This window comes from Nerophis ophidion, linkage group LG09 (genome assembly GCF_033978795.1).
Source record: "Nerophis ophidion isolate RoL-2023_Sa linkage group LG09, RoL_Noph_v1.0, whole genome shotgun sequence".
In the NCBI taxonomy this organism is placed as follows: Eukaryota; Metazoa; Chordata; class Actinopteri; order Syngnathiformes; family Syngnathidae; genus Nerophis; species Nerophis ophidion.
The window spans coordinates 20643231-20665730 of NC_084619.1; the positions used below are offsets into that span (position 1 = coordinate 20643231).

Genomic DNA, 22500 nt, shown 5'->3' on the forward strand with positions numbered 1-22500 from the left:
CCTGACTTTGAACAGCTAGCGCGTCATACTGTATGTGGGCACCTACTAACCTCGCCACGCCGGAGAGGGGGAGAGCAGAAAAGAGACGGCAGATCAACTGGTCTAAAAGGGGGTCTATATAAAGGCTAGTGTATACAAATGAGTTTTAAGCTGGGACTTGAATGCTTCTACTGAGGTAGTATTAAAATTTAAAAACTAAAACATGACATGCAATTGTGTGAAGTGAATTATATTTATATAACGCTTTTTCTTTAGTGACTCAAAGTGCTTTACAATGTGAAACCCAATATTTAAATACATTTTTAAACCAATGTGGGTGGTACTGGGAGCAGGTGGGTAAAGTGTATTGCCCAAGAATACAACAGCAATGACTATGTTGGCAGAAGCGGGGATCGAACCTGGAACTCTGAAGTTGCTGGAACGGCCACTCTACCAACCGAGCTACACCGCTATACTTACATACTGTATGTACCATCAATTGATTAACGTGGACCCCGACTTAAACAAGTTGGAAAGACTTATTCGGGTGTTACCATTTAGTGGTCAATTGTACGGAATATGTACTGAACTGTGCAATCTACTAATACAAGTTTCAATCAATCAATCTGTAAGTATTCACAGACTTTGCTCAATACTTTGTTGATGCACCTTTGGCAGCAATTACAGTCTCAAATCTTTTTGAATACGATGCCACAATGTGGCAAGCCAATCTTTGGGCGGTTTCACCCATTCCTCTTTGCAGCACCTCTCAAGCTCCATCAGATTAAATGGGAAGCGTTGTTTATCATCCAGGATGTCTCTTTACATTGCTGCATTCATCTTAGTCTAGTCAGGGAGGTGACCAAAAACCTGATGGTCACTCTGTCAGAGCTACAGCATTCCTCTGTGGAGAGAGGAGAACCATCCCGAAAGGACAACTATTTCTGCAGAAATCCACTAACCGGGCCTATATGGTATATTGTCCAGAGAAAAGCCATTTCTTAGTAAAACAAAAATGTATCTTTTTGGCGTGAATGGAAATTATCATTTTTTTAGGAAGAAACCAGGCACTGCTCTTCACCAGGTCAATACCATCACTAAAGTGAAGCATGGTGGTGGCAGCATCATGCTGTGGGGATGTTTTTCAGCGGCAGAAACTGGGAGACTACTCAGGATAGATATGAATAAAAATGAACACCGCAATCTACAGACACACCCTGGATGAAAACCTGTAATTGCTGCCAAATGTGCATCAACAAAGTATTGAACAAAGGCGGTGAATACTTAGGTACAGTACATGAGATTTTATAGTTTTAATACATTTGCTAAACATTAAAACAAAATGTTTTCACACTGTCATTATGGGGTTATTGGCTGTAGAATTTTGAGGATAAAAAATAATTTATTCCATTTTGGAATAAGGCTAACATAACAAAATGGGGAAAAAGTTAAGCTCTGTGAATACTTTCTGAATGCCCTGTGAGTTATAGTGACTTTTTTTGTTGTAATTTTATTCCATGAAGAGAATTTTAAAAATATAATTTTGATTGTACACCAGCATATGTATAACTTACATTGTGTTGCATAACCTTCAAAGGTGTTTATATTGTAATACTATATACTACTTTAACATAATTAAAGAGAACAGAATAGAGAATGTGAAGAAGAAATAAATACTAATAAGCAAATGAGTTACAAGAAGAAAAAAAGTACAGTATACAGCACACGTGTCAAACTCAAGTTTTTTTTTCTGATATGGTACTTGGTGAAAGAAGTTTCAGAACCACTGCACTAAATAAGTCATGCAGGCAGTGATGGGCAGTAACATGCTACATGTAGCTAAGCTACGTAGTTTAACTACATTTTCCAGTAGCTTGGCTGTAGCGTTGCTTTTTTAACGAGTAGCTTTGCTATTTTTAGACCCATGGAGCGAAGTAGCTCGCATCAACACTACAAGCTGCAAAAGGATGAAATGGACTGTATATCCAGGCCAAAAAAATAAGGAGAAAATACAATGACCTGGATGAATGAGAACATCCATACATACGGAGAAAATCCATGATTGGTTGGTGTTGGAATGTTGAGTCACAATTGGCTAGGGCGAAATATTTGACTGGCCAATCAGAGGCAAGATAAGGCGGATCATCAAAACCAGGAAGCAAAATCATAACAATCACGCACTCTTGTCACATGGCGACAATGGAGTCAGAGACAGAAGGATGCTTCAAGCTGACCACTTAAAAAAAAAACGTACTTGAAAATGGTAAAGGGATTTTCTCCTGCAGATTAGATTTTTCCTTTAGTGATGAGGATGACGTGCAGGAAGTACACGGTGACGTGTGTCCTTGTCTTTATTTTGACAAATGTATACATTTGACAATGCCCAAAGCCTTAGTTTTTAGTTGTTTACTATGTAAACCAAAATCATAAATGCTGTCTTCATCTTAGACGTCCCACACACATTTGACCACACATTAGAAGTTTTACTGCTCATAACCACTACCAACTGTTCCCAAACAACACACAAGTCATTGTTTTTTTGTCAAGACATAGATTGATGCTGTTTCTTTAATGTAGGCAGAGACATGAACAACACAGGGGTGGGCCCAAAAAAAGGGCAACTAAAAACATACATACAGTGGGGTGCCGGGACCCTTAGCGGTAGTTGTAGGGTGTCCCCAGCTAAGAGTTAATAATAATGTACCAGATGTGGCCCACTAAAGCCTGGAATTAATTTTGAGTCTTTTTTCACTAAATGTATTACATTTTCTATTTTGACAGAAAATAATAATGTACTGCAAGGAATATAACATATTTTTTACTTGAGCTAATATTACATTCCATACATTTTTGGCGATACAATTAAAATAAGTGATTAAATATCGCCTTGACTCGTAATTTTAAAGCAAGTTATCGATAATTGTACACTGTCAACATTTTTACAGTAAAAACAAAACTGTGGTTACGTTTTTCCATGAACAGTAATACATTGTAAAAACAATCAGATTTTACAGTGAAAGCTGTGGTATGGTTTTTCCATTTTCATGCTGTAAAAAAATCGTAAATTTTACCGTAGAATTTTGGCAAATGAGCCGTCAGTTTTTATACTGTAAAATCTACATATTTTTTTAATGTAAAAAAACATATATATAATTGAGTAATATCATGGGGTAATGGTAGCCTCTGAGGGCTACAAGTAATAAGTATATAAAATAACGTAAGTGTAGATAGAATAAGAATTAATTGAAAAAAATTGATTGATTGATTGAGACTTTTATTAGTAGATTGCACAGTACAGTACATATTCCGTATAATTGACCGGAATGGTAACACCCGAATTAGTTTTTCAACTTGTTTAAGTCGGGGTCCACGTTAATCAATTCATAAATATAATTTTAAAAAGTAGATATTAAGAAAAATAAATCCAGGAGTGAAACAATTGACAGACACATAATTCACCAAAAATGGTGGATATAGATTAAACAGTGATGAAGGGAAGGAAAAAAGTGTAATCAATAAAATATTAAGAACATGAGTTAATTATTGCACAAGGCTACTGTAGCTTGTACAGTGTCAAGAAAAAGGAAGAAATACAAATGTCTTAATCAAGTAAGCCAAAATGTAGTAGAATTGTGACTATTGTCCCAGCATCCTGTCCTATAAATTCTCTTAAATGTATTGTCCTTATAGTCTGTCGGCTGTGGCAGCTGCCATTCAGAAGATGACCAGAGTGAGAGTTGTGGACAACAGCACACTTGGAAGCACAGGATACCGTCGGCCGCCAAGAGTGATCCATGTCTACACCAAGAATGGTATCGGAAAAGTTGGAGATAAAGTATTGCTGGCCATTAAAGGACAGAAGAAGGCAGCGCTTATCGTCGGTCACAAAATGCCCGGAAAACCAATGACTCCACGCTTTGATTCAAATAATGTTGTTCTGCTCGAGGAAAACGGGAACCCAACAGGAACAAGGATTAAGGTCCCCTTACCCACACATTTACGTAAATTGGAAGGGGACTACTCAAAGGTGTTGGCAATCGCAAATTCTTTTGTTTGAAAGGATTGATTTCTCCACTTGTCAGTCACTTTGTGAATTACATAACTATATGTATGGTAACAGGCTGAAGTTTTGTTGACACTGCTCTCTGTGCTTACAATAAATATGGCCTTTGCCGTAAATGCATGTAGGTCAACTTAATGTTATGATAAACACAATGAACAAACTTGAACGAGTGATGTTAATGGTAATATTTATTGAAGGCACAACACACATTCTCAACACAAAACACAACTGGCACATTTTAATAGCTAGACAGGTATAAGGCATTCAATATTGTGATCCCTGTGAATATTAGCGACATTGTTTCTCAATGTGAGGCATCCTTGCTAGCAGCTTCAACTAAAAAAATCAGTGCAAAATGGAACCTTAAGGTCAAACTTTATACATTAGCTGCTTGTTTTCAGAACAGAAAAAAACTATTAATAGAGAATAAATCACAAGATCAAGTCTGTACTGCCACCTACTGATGAAAACTTGAATTAACACTTCTGTAAAAAATGAAATGTCAAATGAGTTTGCAAAACTTAACATGAGTACATGATATTGGTTAGTAGAACCCTTACAGTCACTATTTAAAGCACTACATAACGTTTCAATACATTTTATTTAGTAGGCTTTTTAAAGATCACCAACCCAAAACATAGAATGTTATTAGCTATCACCATTCAAATAACTTGACATTCTGTGGCTATACATATTACTCGTGCAGGACATAGGTGACAGTTAAGCTGCATACTTTAGGTTTGCATAGTATCTAAGTGTCTGTTGGCAGACACCTGGCCTGAAAGGACTTTAAAGGATGTGTGTGTGTATACAGCTTCTTTGCTACTTTGGGTATGCTTAAGTGAGAAATGTTACTACCGGTAGATTATCAAGGCTGAGCGTTAAAACAATCATGGCAGTCTGCAGGGCGCTGAGTCGATGCCGTCCTTCACCTGGTAGGTGTACAGTTGTCTTCAACCACACATAGTCATGTAGAGCCACTAGCAATGACATTTGAGAGGGATAAAGTGAGAAAGGTTGGGTGTAAGTGTTGCAGGGAACCATTAAATCATTATGCGAAAATTTTTATTGTTAAAGCAGTAATATGTCTATGACCAAATGTGAAAAAGCTCTATCTTCCGCATGTATTTGTTCTGCTGTTGAGAGCAGGTTTATGCAATTTTCTGAATTACGCTGGGGATTCCAATTCAATCCCATGAATTTGAATTGAGGTTGCATACAATTTCCCCTTAGGTATGAATAAAGTACTATCTAATCGACAGCAAGTATAATTGTAATTCCAGTTTGAATTGAAGGAAGCTGAATTTAAATTCTCCGAATGTAGATGTATTCCAGAATCAAGTTTTATAGTAATTACTGTGTCCTTAATTTTCCATTGCAGCTGGATGTTGGCCATGTGCAGGATTACAGTGTGTATGAAAAAAGCTGTTAAAGCACGTTAGCATTAAAATACTAACACAAATGTCAAGTAAAGGTTACTCGGAGCACTTTTTAAACTGTCAATTGTAGGATTAGGGTTAGGCAAGGCGCTTTGAGTACAATATTGTATGACCTCAGATAAAATTATTCGGGAGTTACAGAAACAGTTAAAAGTAATTATATGTTAATTACATTTAAAAATAAATATGAAAACATGTTTTTTGATAGGCACAAGGAGGAGGAAACAAAATCTTAAAGGGGAACTACACTTTTTTGGGGGAATTTTGCCTATTCACAATTATGAAAGACATGCCAATGGATGCTATTTTTATTTTTTTTTGCACTCTCAATATTAAACAAATGCGATCAAAAGTTCACTTATAATGGAGGTGCGCAATTCTGCCTATAAAGCCCTTAAAAAACATCCAAACACCTCCATTGAGGTTTTATATACATTATGTAAATATATATGTAGTAACAGGCACATCTATAATAACATTTAATATGGATGGATTTACATATTTTGATCATTTTAAGCATATGCGGTGCAGTAATTTAAAAACCGCATCACAATGTTTACATTGTTTTCCCTTTAATACTGATTATTACTCACTGCATACTTCATAAGAGCCAACAAACATAATGAAACATCACTTAATGCGCAACGTCTGCCGTCATTAGAATGCAGACTGCTCGGCTGTTCATATATTCCCATTTAGATGAAAAATGTTTCATAATTCTCACAAAGAAAAGGAGTGGTGGGTTTAGAGGAACACGCGTCTTTTTTTGTCGTCCTTGCCAGTTTTGGGTCCTAAATCGCTATCAAAGTGTACCAACTTGTCGAAATACCTACTCAGATGTCTCATGCCCAGGTGAGATGCATGTTTTATGATCTAGAATAAACTTACAGGGAGCAAAGAAGCGAGAAAGCAGCAGACTACTCGATTATGTAAACAAAGGGAGACACAAAAGCCGCTATATCGTTCGTCTGCGTTAACGGTTATAGTAACAATATCACTAATACTTGGTTAATATTCAAGTCACAAAATGTAAATGTAATATTGTTGCCAGTTTTTCAATGGTTATTTGTTGGATTTTATGGCCGAAAAAGAGAATAAGCGGACTTTTATTTACAAGTTGGGATGCTTTTAAAAAAATCCATTCTTTGTCATGTCTTTTATAATGATTGTGAACGAGAGGCAATATTTTAAAAAAGTGCAGTTTCTCTTTAAGGGTCTAATGTATCTATATTAACTATATTTGATTAAAGCCCATCCCATCGGGCTTGAACGACTTCAGACCTGTTGCCCTGACGTCCCAGGCCATGAAGGTCCTCGAAAGACTTCTACTGAAACAGCTGAGACCCCTGGTGACTCCTTCCCTGGATCCTCTACAGTTTGCATATCAGCCACATGTAGGAGTGAATGATGCTGTTATCTACCTGCTGCATCGTGCTCACTCTCACCTGGATGGTGGGAAGGGCACTGTGAGGATCATGTTCTTTGATTTCTCCAGTGCCTTTAACACCATTTAGCCAATTCTGATGAGTGACACGTTGCTCAGGATGGGTGTCAGTTCATCCATTGTCTCCTGGATCACTGATTACTTGTCTGACAGGCCCCAGTTTGTGCGACTGGGGAGCTCCCTGTCAGAGACTGTGGTCAGTGGTGTAGGTGCTCCACAGGGGACTGTCCTGTCTCCTTTCCTGTTCACCCTGTACACCTCAGACTTCCAGTACAGTTCCAGGTTCTGCCACCTGCAGAAATATTCTGACGATTCTGCTGTGTCGGGTGTGTCAGAGAGGGACAGGAATTGGAGTATAGGACACTGATTGCTGACTTTGTGGAGTGGTCTCAGGCGAACCATCTGGTCCTTAACGTGGACAAGACCAAGGAGCTGGTCATCGACTTCAGGAAGAGTATGACCCCGGTGGAGCCCATCAAGATCCAGGGCCGGGAGGTGGCAGTGGTGGGGCAATATAAGTACCTGGGAGTTCATTTGAACAGCAGACTGGATTGGAAGGACAACTGCAATGCTGTTTACAAGAAGGGAATGAGCAGACTCCTTTTCCTGAGGAAGCTTAGGTCCTTTAATGTGTGCAGCAAGCTGTTGGAGATCTTCTATCAGTCTGTTGTGGCCAGTGCCCTTCACTTCGCTGTGGTTTGTTGGGGGAGCAGCACCAGCAAAAGGGACTCAAACCGGATTGATAAACTGATCCGGAAAGCCGGCCAAACTATTGGCTCGCAGTTGGAGGCGTTTGTATCAGTGGGGGACAAGAGGACACTTGACAAACTGCTGGCCATCATGGACAATCCTTCCCACCCACTCCACCAGACAATTGAGGGACAGCGGAGTTCATACTCCAACAGGCTCCTTCAGCTTCCTTCCCGCACTGTGCGATTCAAGAAATCCTTCATTCCACACTCCATCCAGCTGTATAATCACTCCCCATACAGCGACAGATAATATCCGCCTATTACCTGACACCTTCTATGTCAGCTACTTCTCTTTGTTGTTAATGTCTATATTCTATTTTCTGCTGGACTTACTCTCTTTTTTATGCTGGGGCTGCCAAATATACTGTAATAGTGTACATGGGGCGGTTTAGCTCGGTTGGTAGAGTGGCCGTGCTAGCAACTTGAGGGTTGCAGGTTCGATTCCCGCTTCCGCCATCCTAGTCACTGCCGTTGTGTCCTTGGGCAAGACACTTTACCCACCTGCTCCCAGTGCCACCCACACTGGTTTAAATGTAACTTAGATATTGGGTTTCACTATGTAAAGCGCTTTGAGTCACTAGAGAAAAGCGCTATATAAATATAATTCACTTCACTTCACATAGCATTTGGTATATATTGTATATGTTATAGACATATCTGTATATATAACATACTGTACACATATTAAGTATATATTGTATATATTCATAGATATATTATATTTTAAATTGCTATACCTAGTCTATTTATACCTGCATTGTCCTTTGCATCCTTACACTTTTCATCATTGTAACTAAGCTACTGTGTTGAACAATTTCTCTTGTGGATCATTAAAGTTTGTCTAAGTCTAAGTCTAAATGATATTGGGTTTATTGTGACTCATCATGGATATATTTATATATATGATATGTATCCTATATTTATAGACCAAATATTAAAAAAGGTCATGGTGTATTGTATTGAAGATAAAGAATCAGATTAATATTAATATCATATCAGAGTGGCAAGGCAGGACTTTATTAGCCCTTGCTTCTTCCTGCTCTTTTTTGGACACACACCATGTTTTGCTAATATTTTGTTACTATTGTTTTTTTATATTGTATTGGAGAGGCTAGATTTATTTTTTGTGTTCAAAATAAATGAAAGAAATGAGAAAATATATTAAACAATAAAAAGGGACCGTAAAAATAAAATGTACCTCTGTTAGAGTCAGTTCAGCCACTCCTGATGTCTCTTTGTCAAACTGCTTGAAAGACCCTGTGGAAAATATCATTAATAAGTTACTTGCTTAAAAAAATGTGTCCGCATGTGTAAAATAACATGACGGCTGGCACTCACTGAACATGGCCTCAAGCTTCACTAAGCAACAGATGAAGTTATCAAAGTCAATCATCTCATTCTCTGCATACCGGGCTACAAGAATCTGGTTCAGTTTGTTGTTTAGTTTAAAACCTGCAAAGGATGGGGACAATCATATAAAAAGGTGATTTAAGGATAATTATTCAATATATGAAAAAAAAGAATGAACATTTGCACCTGCTCCCTCCACAGCCAGTCGCATCTCATATGAACTCATTGCACCAGACTTGTCAAGATCAAACTGTCTAAAAACAAGCTGTAAATAAAATATAAGCATATGGTCAGTGTAGTTAAAATGCTTGTCATGCACATTTAACATTAACACTAACCAGCCACTTTCGGATCTTATTCCAAAGAATCTGGAACTCCACCAGCCCCAGACGAGCACTTCCATCCTTCTGATATAACATGGTGTTATGGGATTCAACAGAAATCAGTACAACACTAACATTTCAACACAGTCATAGTAAACATGCTTTTGTATTAATTCCTGAGGATACATCCATGAGGTTGACCATGGTTCTGCAAGATTCCATACTAAAGCCATCCGTCTTCAGATCTTTGTCTAAAACAAAACAAACTTACCATAAGTGGAGGTACACATTCCTTCCAGGAAATACATTATATACACTACAATGGAAACAGGCTACAGATACATTGTCAAGTCTTACGCTACCAATCCATCACTGAAAATATAAACAAAACTCACGACGGCACATGACTCTGTTTAGAATGGTCCTCAGCTCCCGAATGGAAATCTCCATGTCCTAGAGAGACATATAAATGGTTTTATTTAAAATATTACTTCGCCTTACAGATGCTACCAGCATAACCGTGCAAATGTTATATAAAATGCATAATAGTAATAATGATAATACATGCTTACAAGCGGAATTGGTTCTGTGACAGCGCTCTTAACACAAAACAATTGTATCGCAACTCAACTAAAATAAAATTAATCAGTGCATAGCCCCCCAAAACATAGTTTTAACAAGAGAAACTAACTTTTTTGATAAAAAAAATATTGTATGAAAAATAGGCCTGTTAAAGGTAACAAGATATCTAAATGCTATATGTTTCTATAACAGCGCAAAATTTACTTTAACTTGCGATAAACGCGCATGCTTCCTGACTCCTTTTTGACCTTCGGTCCATTTTGTAGCGGAGAAAAACACAATGGCGTTCAGTTACTGTTGAGCCACGAGCTGGAAAAAAGCGAGCACAAATGCACAAATAAAAGGGGACATTATGGAAATCCCCTGTTCAAAGCCATGGCAGGTCGTCCTCCCGACATGAAAAGACAATTTTATCTTCAATCACCGTGAGACAACGTCATTTGAAGAATTGCCTGATAGCGAACTTTGCCGCTTGCAGAGAGGTGGAGCTTCACTTTCGGGTTAGGATTACGGTTGAGTGCACTGATAACATTAGATGTAGATCGTAAATTTTATTTATATCGCATTTTTTTAGTCACTCAAAGCGCTTTACATAGTTAATATATACATCTTTAAGATACATTTTACCCAGTGTTGGTGGCACTGGGAGAAGATTGTTAAGTGTCTTGCACAAGGACACAACAGCAGTGACTAGGACTAGGAATAGGAAGCAGGAATCGAACCTGGAACTCTCAGGTTGCTGGCACGGCCACTCTACCAACCGAACCACCCCGACCGCCCCACACTAACTGCTTAAGTAAGATGGAATAAAAGCTCAGCAGAAAAGACGGTAAGCAGGATGTCTGGAGTCATTTTTATCTGAGACTTTCACATTGTCAAAACATGTCAAGACACCTCTTGTAATACCAATCACACAGTTCTGGCTTCACAATAATAGTGCTATGCATCAAATCCGGTCTAACTACCGTAACAAAATTAAAATCCTCTTACATTACCAGCATGCTTTGTCAAAGATGTTTTGTAATGTATTATGTGATTTTTTTTCTTCCTAATTACATGTTTTCTGGCAGATTGACATGAAGTGTATATTATTTTATAACCTGTACTCATTAAAGGTTTAGCAGGCTGGATATCACGTTTTATTAATAAATAGAAAAGGTTAAGATATTGTCATAAAGAAATATGAATACCATTAACTTGTACAATGTGTGATGTGCAGAGGATGAGACATTTATTTAGGTAGAAATAGCACAGATTACATTACCAAAACATGTTTAACAATCAAACCATGATCATAACAATCCATATTTTGTGTTAGTGTTTGAAACTGGTATCGGAACACTGATATCTGAACACACCAAAATTATATTTGTGATCAATCGCAATTAATTTTGCGTTAACTATGTACAAAATGCTACTATTTGTCCATCCCTTTCCTACTGCAGGTCCTTCTCGGAGTCGTGTGGGGTGCTGAAGACTATCCCAGCTACTAATTGCGATTAAATATTTTACTGGTTTGACAGCCCTAATAAAAGACAATACAATTGAATTTACAATTTAATATAATGTGACAATGTACATAATTTATCTTGAACAAAAGACTTTGTCCACACCATCAGCAGATTCTCCATATTTTCATGGATAAATATGTTTGCAGTTTGTATATTATTTCAACATTCAAAGTTGCCGTTAGAAGTTGGCGACACCCTCTGTTATGTTCTTGATTTTTTTCTTTAATTCAATAAATAATATCTGCCTCTTTACAGCAGTGTCCTTTACCCTCCCTTTCTTCCTTCTCATTACTGGAAAACAAAGTTGTGTCCATCTTTAGCTATAAGCTAATGCTAGCGAGTAAGACCAGATGTTTTGGTCTGGAATTACGGGGTTCACTGTAACACAAATTTTCACTTGCAACTTAAAACATAACAATTAGCCGAGAGACAGCTCCCAACTCAAAAAACTCGTAGGTCGGGGCACTCTGAAGTTGAGGTACCACTGTAATAATGTACCGTACATGTTAGTAGTAACAAAATGACAAATATGTTAAAGCCTACCTCTCCTGCTAGTTGGGCAAACATTGATTTAAAAGATTCATCAATGTCATCTGCAGTAACTTCATCCTGTAGGGAAAGTAGTTTAATATTTAACAACATTATGGAGTAAATTATCAGATCTGTTAAAATTCCTTCCGATGTGTATCACCTACGTCTTCTCCGAAATCCGCAGAGATTTCATCGTCAAGCTCTCTGCAAGTAACAATTAAATTATTATTTGCTGTCTATGCGTAGAGAATGACCTTTGAAGCTAACGGTGAGGTAAAAACACATACTCCGTTTCGGATTGCTTCTCAGTGAAGACTCGGAGCACAAAGTCGGCCTCTTTACCCGGCTCAAAGGTGGAGGGAACGATAAGGTACTCTCCGGGAGGAAGACGGAGTCGTGTGCTCACCTCCCGCAAGTTAATGAAAGTCTCAGAGCGAGCGCAGGATTGATTGCTCAGGAAGAAATTCTTTTTCAGATGAACATTCTGGCAGCCTCGAAACTGAAGGAAGGAGGAAACTCGGTAGGTCAATTCATCATTTACAATCACATGCACTGGATGGACATTGAACTTTTCTTTTTAGTAAAAAACTGTATGAAATTAATCAAATTCAAAGCGGTTATTTCTAAAAAATATATATATATTTTAAATATCCAACATCTAATTACTATTACAGAGATATTATTTAATGACATAGCTTTTGGAGTTTTCAGAAGCGTAAAACTGTACTGCATTATATTAGGAGAGGTCTTTAATATTTTAAGTAAGGTGACTCAATATTTTACTTGGATACTCTTGCAAACTACAAACGCAACAATTAACACTCTGTAATCAAAGTCTTTGACACTATTGATGCTGGCTTACCTCCTCAGGAATCTGCAAGAACACATAAAAGACAAAAATGGAACATCAAGTCAAATTAATAACACCGAGAGGAACAATATGATAGTCCCCACTCTTACCTCGTACAGCGCAAAGCCGATGGTGTGCATATCCTGACCTTGGCGCCGATACTTACGGCGGTCCTTCTGCATCAGAGCTACCAAGAAACTGCAGGCGACGTCCTCATCCTCTGGGTCGTCATCTTCCTCCAGCAATGTGATCTTGTACTGAGGATTGATCCAGAAGGTGTCTGCAAGAGTTGCGGCGCTGGTGTGAAGATCATTTAATTACAAAGAAGCTTGTGTAAGAAACGGGGCTCACTAGGATGGTTCCTGCAGCCTCCGGAGGTGCTGCCTTTCCTCCATGTGCCGTGAAACTTGATGGTGTTCCAGTGGCTCAGAGTGTCCTCCTTTAGAGCGTCAGGGGTCAGGTTGCATATTTCAAGACGGGAAAACTGCCTGAGAAACTCACTGAAGGCCATCCTGGATGAAAAGAAAAAAGATGATAGAATTGCATTCAAAATGAGTGTGATGACTTTTTAGAATTGATCTATTCTGTAAATGAGGACATCAATACCCATCTGTCAAAAGGTAAAAAAAAACTAACTGTGGACTTACACTTGTTTAACCCTTTATAAATGCACTCGTTTTAAACTTAAAAAAATATCCAGACATTAAAGGACTAAAAAACTATTGTAATAATTTGACCCATCACCCTTGATCACCCCCTGGGAGGTGAGGGGAGCAGTGGGCAATTAATCATCTGACAAGAACGGACAAATGTTAAATTATTGTTCTATTCCCAGTGTCATGTAAATCAAACAATTCAATTTTAAATTCAGATTAAACAGTGCAGATGTGGATTTATTTTGATTACCACAATTTAATAGAGTATTCATTTTAATTTAAATGGTGTTAATGTTGTCAAAGAGGCGCAAGAAGAAAAAAAATATGTATGCATTTAAGTTATTTATAAAAAAAACTTTAACATCATGTTCATGTTTAAAAAAAGAAAAAGTATACCTTAGTTTTTGTGTGATTGGGTTTATTATCAATCAAACTTACTCATGGGGGGAAAACCCTACCTCTTGCCTTACGTATATTTCGCCACTAGGTGGAGGTAACAATGATATATCAGCATACTTTTCCTTTTTTCATAGGTTCATGGATTGGGTTTATTGTCTTCCAGTGAAGCCCATCCATCCATCCATTTTGTACCGCTTGTCCCTTTATGACTTAAATTACCAAAAAATAGTTCTCTGCCCTTTAAAGACCAACACTAATCCTAACCTCAATCTAATCATTAATATTAGTTGTTCGTATAAAGCACTCATACTTTTTTATTTTACTGTAACACACACCAGAACTCTCCATCTTCCATCCTCAGATGCAGATCCTCTCGTTCGGATGGGTCAATTTGTTCCCATTCGGAGGAACTAAACAGAGAAGTGGTCAACATCATATGATAGGATAACCGTTGAATAAAAAGGAACAATATCAATATTGATTGATTTACTTGTCACTCCAGGCGCCGGTCCACTCCACCTGGCCCCAAGGATTACGAATTCTGATTAAACGCTCCAGTCTTCCACGGTAGTCCACCTGTGAGGCAGCGAAATGATGGGTAACTTTCAACCTTGAATGCCAACAACCGCTGCGTTTCATAAAGGCGTACCTCTTTCAATCCAGTGACTGAATAGGCATGGCCTTTTACCAACTTCTTGAACGTCACAGCCTCCATGTCAAAAGCACTTGTGATCTGTTATGAAAAAAATGATAGTGTGTTAATTAACATGGAAAGAAACATTGTGAAAGTGTTTTCAATGTGAACGGCAACAGCTTCAGTGTAAAGCTATAAGACTAGTTTACAGAAGGTCTGCTTGATAGATAACAGGCGTAAATCTCACTCCGTAACGACTTAAGTCAACAATCATGCAACATGGACCGGAAGCAGCCACCACCCATGCAGAATAAATTAAATGCATAATTTATATATCAAACCACAGTATTACTGCACAGAAGCGATTATAAGTCCAGTGGGAGTCATTGTATTTTTGATTTAATTAATCATTGTTTTTTTCGGAAATGGGAGCAACTCACAAGAAACATTTAAAGTCAATAAAAAGCTAAAAGAACACAACTTCATTGAGGCCAAACCCAAAAGAGAAAGTGCCACTGTATTTGCTTTTCGAGCAGGTTCATCGAGGTGGAATAAGGGATAGACTGTGCCAATAATATGCAGGTTTACTGGGGAGGGCTTTGCACACAAAACAACGAATATGGGGAAATACATTTCCCAATCACACCTATTAAATGTAAACTGGTTATGTAGTCACCATATAGGAGATAAACATTTATTTTAATTCTTTATGTGCAGCTCAGTATACCACATGATCAACACCACAAGGACTGATCTTCAAAGGGCACTCGAGAAACATGCGCTTGCATTTTTTAGTCTTTTTTTATACTTTTAGTTCAAACTGCTGGGAAGTAACTAAATAGCTCCACGTGCCGTTTAAAAAGGTCCTCATAAACGTTTAATCAAATGTAAACCAAAACATGGCTAACAAACGCAATCATTTTGTGTGTGCACTTCGAAACTGTAAATAACAAAACATTTTCTTGAGGAATACATAACCATACTAAATTCCATGTAGGTGAAGTGAAAAGGTGAGAGCTCGTCAACAGATGTCCAACTCCTGGCCTGCAGACCATATAAAAATCAACATGCAGCCGGGCGGCATTGGCAAACTTCAACAAATAAACACAAATTACTGTTGCATCACCACCACATCTCTTACAAATAACAATGTAGGCCACAATTATATTTTTAGGATGCATTACTCTAACCATTCTTACAGCACAATGAGTGTCACATTACCACCAAAAGTAGCAATAATTTAGTTCTACACAACTAAAAACAACACTTCAACTAATGCTTGTATGACATCGCATTGTAACATTATCTTGGTAAAGTTGGAGCGCTGATTTGCCACAAGCCTAATTTTGAGAGTGTGTCAATTAACCAAAGTTTTACATTTCTGATGGCCTAGTTTACTGGAAGGCAACATTATAGTTGAACACTTACATCAATTGAGCAGCCCAGCAGAGAGCCCCTCTCTAAAGCTTTTCTCATGATCTTGTACAGATCTCTCGGAGCTTTACCGAGATCGTACATCTCAGACACACCCCCTGTGAAGTCCTCGAAACCTTCAGTGGTGCTTCCTCCCGACAGAGCCTCATAGGAGCCATTCAGCCTGGTAGAAAGAAAAACAAAATACTCTTACTGCTCAGCATTATTGACGGGAAACTGCAGCACTTCCTAATGCGTTGAGATTTACACTTCGTTCTTACAGCACATGCACTCAGCTTAATAATTTAAAGCCAGAGCATGCTTTTAAAATACCTACTTGGCATAAGCTTTCTCCAGCAAGGCACTCCAGAACTCATTGCCCTCCGCAGAATGGACAAACATCAGCTCGCTCTCTTTGACAGGCAGTCGATCATCGATGACAACATCTACCCAGTCGCCAAACTGCCAGAACTATTAAAACAATTAAAAGTTATCAACGGCATCCACTAGTCGACACAAAAAAGGAAAAATGTATGTCCCTAATGTACCTGAAAGTGGAAAATTCCAGCATAGTCGTCTTGGAAGGACTGGCCATGTGGTACAACACGGTGAAGCAGCTTATCGTTAAGGGTGAGAGAGCCAATAGCTGCCAAGAGCCAGCAGTCTCCTACAGGGCAGGAAATGAAATTACAGTAAATGCTCAACGCCATTGTTCAATTAATCGGCCTCCTGGACGTTTTAAGTTATATACGATACGTTTTAAAATTTTTGAAATAACAGCCGCTGTCCTATTATTGCCTGCTTCTAATCCGCTTTGTGGCTTATGTGAATAAAGCATTTACTGAATAAAGGAATCACAGACTTTCATTTGTAGTAAACATATTTGTTTTGCTTTTCATGGTTTTTGCTCATCTTTTTGTTTTGACCATAAAAAAGACATGCGTCATGGCCAATGAGGTTGCATTGAGAAAAAACCTAATTGCCATGTTTCTTTCTAAAATTGCGATTGCAATTCGATTTGTGATTTGTATTTTATTTTTAATCATGAAAATGCATTAAAATGCAAAAATAACTACTGAAGGAAGACATGTTACTTTTAGACTGTCAATCAACATATTCTTGTCTCAAGGTGCCACACATTGGAACAATATGCAACACTCTAAAAAATATTTGGCTTTAGGCAGACATAATTTTTGTCTACATCAGAGGTCACCAATTTTTTCGAGGCAGAAATCTAGGGTCTCAGCCAAAAACCAACCCTTGACAGATCCCTTTTTGAAGTTCTAATACCATGACTGGACAATTACTTTACTTTAATGATTTTTTTTTTTTTAACACATTATCATTTTAAACAGCTCAACACAAGAAGGACAAAAACAAACTTTTAAAAACCATTAAAACAATTACCAGCAATGAGTCTTGCCAGAATTTGTATTCCTGCTGTAGGAGCACTTGCATTCAGAGGAGGAGCTACACATCCATGTGTAGATACCAGATTCACGCATTAGTAACACAAAATGTGGATTGTTACAATCATACTTTGATTATCAAAGATGTTTGATCATGTAAAATTTGAAAAATTTCAATGGGAATAAAAGCTTCTGATATTCTGTACATTACATGTTGTACAAGTTAATCAAATTTGTTTTGCTGCATGACATTTTCTTAAGCTTCTTTATGCATTAATAAAATTTAATATTCAGCGTGTTACACATTCAGTAATTGCAGACTATCAATCAGAACAGGTTTTAAAATAACATATACTGTCGCGATGTTAATATTGTGTAGTGCAGTGGTTCTCAAATGGGGGTACGCGTACCACTGGGTGTACTTGAAGGTATGCCAAGAGGTACGTGACATTTTTTTAAAATATTCTAAAAATAGCAACAATTCAAAAATGTATTCATCCATTTTCTACCGCTTGTCCCTCGCGGGGTTTACGGGGGTTGCTTGAGCCTATCCCAGCTGCATTTTGATGGAAAGCAAGGTACACTCTGGATAAGTCGTCACCTCATCGCAGGGTCAACACAGATAGACAAACATTCACACACTATGGCCAATTTAGTGTTGCCAACCGCAGTATTAAACCCATTCTCAGTGGGAGCGAAGAAGGCGTCGAGAAACTAAAAGTGTTCAAAGATGGAGCCGTAATGTGTGTTACACTTCTGTCTATTTAGTTTGACAGTGCTATTTTTGAAATAAATAAAAGGCTGATTTATTTAAAGACAGTCTGCCACCGTCATATTGCCGCTGCTACTACAATAGACTTTATTTAAATCGGCCAGAAAACATTTATTTAGGTAGAAATATCACAGAATCACATTACCAAACATATTTGACAAAACATGATCATGTTGTAAGCCGATTTTTTGTTGTTTTGTTGGTTAGACCAGATGTGAAGCGTAGCGTTGTTACTGTCAAGATAGAAGATAATAGTGTATATATATATATATATATATATATATATATAAATAAAACACACACACACAATATTAGGGCTTTCAAAGTTAACGCAATAACACATTAACGATAAGGTCCTTTAACGGCAATCATTTTTTAAACGCGCAAATAACGTGCGAGTGTATATATATATATATATATATATATATATATATATATATATATATTAGGGCTGGGCGATATGGCCTTTTTTTAATATCTTGATATTTTTAGGCCATAATGTGATATACGATATATATCTCGATATTTTGCCTTAGCCTTGAATGAACACTTGATGCATATAATCACAGAAGTATGGTGATTCTGTGTCTACATTAAAACATTATGGTTCATACTGCATTAATATATGCTCATTTTAAACTTTCATGCAGAGAAGGAAATCACAACTAAGTCAATTGAACAAAACTGTATTTATTAAACAGTTATTAGCAGGTGACTTTTCAAATGCTGCTACATATTAGCAGTAATGCTACTTTTGGTAGCAACGCTTGTGCCCCACACTTGACAAATTAAAGTTGTCTATTCGACATCTTCCCGCTTGAAGCCGAACCACCGCGAGACAATGGACCCTCTGCTGTTTTTCTTGGGAATTAATTCTTCCTTCATTTGTTACCAGAATCGCACCTTCTTTCTCTCGTATTACCTCTCGCAACACCAATAGCATCACAGCTAACGTTACCCACGCTGCTACCTCTCTACTGGGCGAGGGCGTATACATATGTGACGTATGTAAGTTTGTGCGCTTGCTGTCTGTGAGAAGGAGACACAAAAAGGAGTGGGAAGAGCCTGTAGTGTAATGGCCGCAGCTAAAAACAACTGGGTGAGAACGTACATTCGAATATTACGATATAGTCATTTTCTATATCGCACAGAGACAAACCCGCGATATATCGCGTATATTGATATATCTCGCCCAGCCCTAATATATGTGCGTGTTTTATATATATGTATATACATATACATATATATACATATACATATATATATATATATATATATATATATATATATACATATATATATATATATATATATATATATATACATATATATATATATATATATATATGACATAATATATATATGTATATATATATGTATATATATATATCTCACACACATATATATTTTTATATATCACACACACACACAAATATATCACACACACATATATATATAAATATATATTTATATAACACACACATATATATGTATGTTTTTATATATATATATATATATATATATATAACAGACATATTATATATATATATGTATATATATGTATATCACACACACACATATATATATATCACACACATATATATATATCAAGTTCAAGTTCAAGTTTATTGTTCTTCGGTCAATGGTCAACAAAGCAAAAAAAACAGTTGTACATTCATAGATTGAAAATAAAAAGTTGTACATTCATAGATTGAAAATGAAAAATGTTACAGACCGAAAGGGTTTAGGCTGAAGTTAAACACTTATTGCGCCTAACCCTATAAACAAATTCAAGTACAAAATAAACTTCCGAAAGTTATAAAAAGTACTGTTTATATAACAAACACACATATATGTGTGTTTTATATATATATATATATATATATAAAAGGCGCAATTAACGTTGTGACTCCTTTTTGACTGCAATAGCGTCCAGTTACTGGGGAGCGACAAGTGCGGGAAATAGCAAGCAGAAATGTACAAAGAAAGTGTGGTCAAAAGTTTACATACACTTGTAAAGAGCATAATGTCATGGCTGTCTTGAGTTTCCAATAATTTCTATAACTCTTATTTTTTCGTAGAGTGATTGGAGCACAAACTTGTTTCAACCTGCTGTTGAGAGAAAATTGGTCAGGATGATCATTGATCAAGACTCAGAGTCAACCACCAAAGAGCAGGACTGCAATGAATTAGAAGCTGCTGGAATACAGGGGTCAGTGTCCGCAGTCAAGCGTGTTTTGACAATAAGACAAAGCTTTGTGTCCTTATTATTGTCTGATTTCAACATGTTTTTTTGTCATTCGTTTCTTTCCGTTTTCCCAATTTTTGCTGGTGTTCTTTGTAATGTACCTAAGACCAATGACAAATGAGTCACAGGCTACAGATGGCCCCTGTGCCACACTTTGGGCACAACTGCTGTAGAAGCTCATTGTTTATGGCCACTACACTTAGTACTGTAGCATATTTGGTCACATTTGGGATGCGAGCCACATTGTTGTCTTACGTCAGCAACGGAAGAAACATTTTAATGTGAAACTGTAATTGAATTGTATTTGTAAACAACATTATCCACTTGCTGACGTTCTTATTGGGGGTTGAACACAGGACTTGATAAGTAATTTGGCCAAAATGGACTCACCCAACGCTCCCTGACAGATGTCCGTCCTGGTGGCACCATCCACAATGAACTGAGGCTGACCCACTAGTTCCTTTTGAGGAAATTTAAAAAAAGTTGAGGATAAACTGATTAATCGCAATCACAGATGCATTTGAATTATATGCACAGTACACTAATTGAAATACAATTCACATGTACAAGAATATTTGTGTTAGGATCTTGCCGACATACTCTTCTTGCACCTCGACTGCCAAGGACTAATCATGTAAACAAATGTCATGGCAGGAGAGTGGTCAGAGAATGCAGACAGCTGCAGTGGTCTGACAGACCCCTGCCACAACTTGTCCGATTCCGTCTGCATTACCAGACGTTCTTGATACGTTATAAAATCGTCATTGATATGTTGTTTGCTCTGTTTAAATTCCAGTCTTCAACATAAACAGTCTCAATAGCCGTGCAATGTTATTTGAGAGACATGGTATGGCGTAATTAGAGGCAAGTAGAAGTAAAATAGAAAGTAATTAGCAGATCCGACCAATTATACAATTTATTGATAATGTTGAATTGTCGGTGTTTGTAATAATATGAATGAGATCACATAATAAAACATATTTCAGTAAAAAAAGCTTAAGTCTCCTCACTTCACACTACACGTCTAATTGTAAAAATATACTTATTATTGCAAAGCCTGCAGCCAATGTACCAACTTTATAAACCATTCTAGGCATGAAGAAGTTTTTTAAGCAGTATTTTTTTCCTAGTAAACTATCTCAAACCTAAATAAATATAACCCTTATTAAAATGCATGGTTATAGGTGTCCACAATGTATTACAAGGGAGATATGTTCTGCTTCGTTATGCATTACTGCTATACGGACAAGTGTTAAAGTGCACTTTAATACACATTTTTTAAAGAAACTGTTTGAAAATTCTGGCGCTATCTTTCCAGTGTTGTATGCATTATAACCCGGCTTCTACCGGCTTTCAGCACATAATGACATAAAATCTGTCTGTACGTAACACACATGCACAAGCTTTGTGTGTGGTTAACTAATGATAGCAGTTTAGCAATGTTTAGCTACTAACATTAGCTACCATTGAATGTACTGTATATCATAACACCATGACTGCAAATTGTTAATTGCTTCTCTTGGACTACTTAACTGTGTGCATGTACTTTCTGTATGTATGTGTGGACAAGACAGCGTTTTCCAAACAACGAGCAATTTTTATTCAATATATTTAGTGATTGTGAAAGATATATACACATAAAAAACACTAATGATGATCTTGTTATATTTTTGGGTTTGGACAATGTAACTGTGAGCAAGTTGCAAACAGACCATTTAATATCATTACTCGTGCCTGTGTAACACCATTTACTATTTTACAACGTTAAAATGGCTGCTGTGATCTAATAAGGTAAAAGGTTGCCTCACTGTGGGTCTCATCCATTCGACATCTCTGGTTTTTGCAGAGTATGGGGCCAGCTCCTTGAAGCCAAGCGATGGGGGCTCAGCTGGGAAACAGGGGTCTTCGAAAAGGCAACCAGACTCCAGGCACTGTTGCTTTAGCGCCTCGTAGTCCTGGTTGGCAAAGTGCACCGCATTTTGGTTGGAGCCCATGCCTTCTCCTCGCAGCCGGTCAGCGTGTATGCTTGCAGATATCCCTCCAACTGAATACATACTGTCGCGGGATAAAAATATGGAAGTGGGTGGTGTTGAACTGTCGCTATTATTAGTATCAGTGATACACTTTTGTCAAAAGTCCACAGCA

General features: G+C 37.4%; 2 protein-coding genes across 5 annotated transcripts in view; one reads left to right on the forward strand and one right to left on the reverse strand.

Annotated features, from left to right (window-relative positions):
- mrpl14 (mitochondrial ribosomal protein L14) overlaps nucleotides 1–4162 on the forward strand; it is a 10715-nt gene extending 6553 nt beyond the window's left edge. For all 3 annotated transcript variants that reach the window (XM_061910544.1, XM_061910543.1, XM_061910542.1), the window contains exon 3: nucleotides 3670–4162. In XM_061910544.1, the coding sequence (XP_061766528.1) occupies nucleotides 3670–4036 (367 nt within the window). In that variant the 3' untranslated portion in view covers nucleotides 4037–4162. The remainder of the gene's footprint in view (nucleotides 1–3669) is intronic.
- A 50-nt stretch (nucleotides 4163–4212) lies between these two features.
- LOC133559119 (calpain-1 catalytic subunit-like) overlaps nucleotides 4213–22500 on the reverse strand; it is a 28876-nt gene continuing 10588 nt past the window's right edge. For both annotated transcript variants that reach the window (XM_061910541.1, XM_061910540.1), the window contains 21 exons: nucleotides 22164–22410; nucleotides 20746–20815; nucleotides 16475–16593; nucleotides 16264–16397; nucleotides 15942–16110; nucleotides 14529–14612; nucleotides 14370–14455; nucleotides 14215–14289; nucleotides 13176–13336; nucleotides 12935–13104; nucleotides 12837–12848; nucleotides 12262–12473; nucleotides 12139–12178; nucleotides 11987–12052; nucleotides 9746–9803; nucleotides 9537–9601; nucleotides 9366–9434; nucleotides 9214–9292; nucleotides 9016–9129; nucleotides 8876–8934; nucleotides 4213–5022 (listed from right to left, as the gene is read on the reverse strand). In XM_061910541.1, coding sequence (XP_061766525.1) covers nucleotides 4996–5022; nucleotides 8876–8934; nucleotides 9016–9129; nucleotides 9214–9292; nucleotides 9366–9434; nucleotides 9537–9601; nucleotides 9746–9803; nucleotides 11987–12052; nucleotides 12139–12178; nucleotides 12262–12473; nucleotides 12837–12848; nucleotides 12935–13104; nucleotides 13176–13336; nucleotides 14215–14289; nucleotides 14370–14455; nucleotides 14529–14612; nucleotides 15942–16110; nucleotides 16264–16397; nucleotides 16475–16593; nucleotides 20746–20815; nucleotides 22164–22409 — 2115 coding nt within the window. In that variant the 5' untranslated portion in view covers nucleotide 22410 and the 3' untranslated portion in view covers nucleotides 4213–4995. The remainder of the gene's footprint in view (nucleotides 5023–8875; nucleotides 8935–9015; nucleotides 9130–9213; nucleotides 9293–9365; nucleotides 9435–9536; nucleotides 9602–9745; nucleotides 9804–11986; nucleotides 12053–12138; nucleotides 12179–12261; nucleotides 12474–12836; nucleotides 12849–12934; nucleotides 13105–13175; nucleotides 13337–14214; nucleotides 14290–14369; nucleotides 14456–14528; nucleotides 14613–15941; nucleotides 16111–16263; nucleotides 16398–16474; nucleotides 16594–20745; nucleotides 20816–22163; nucleotides 22411–22500) is intronic.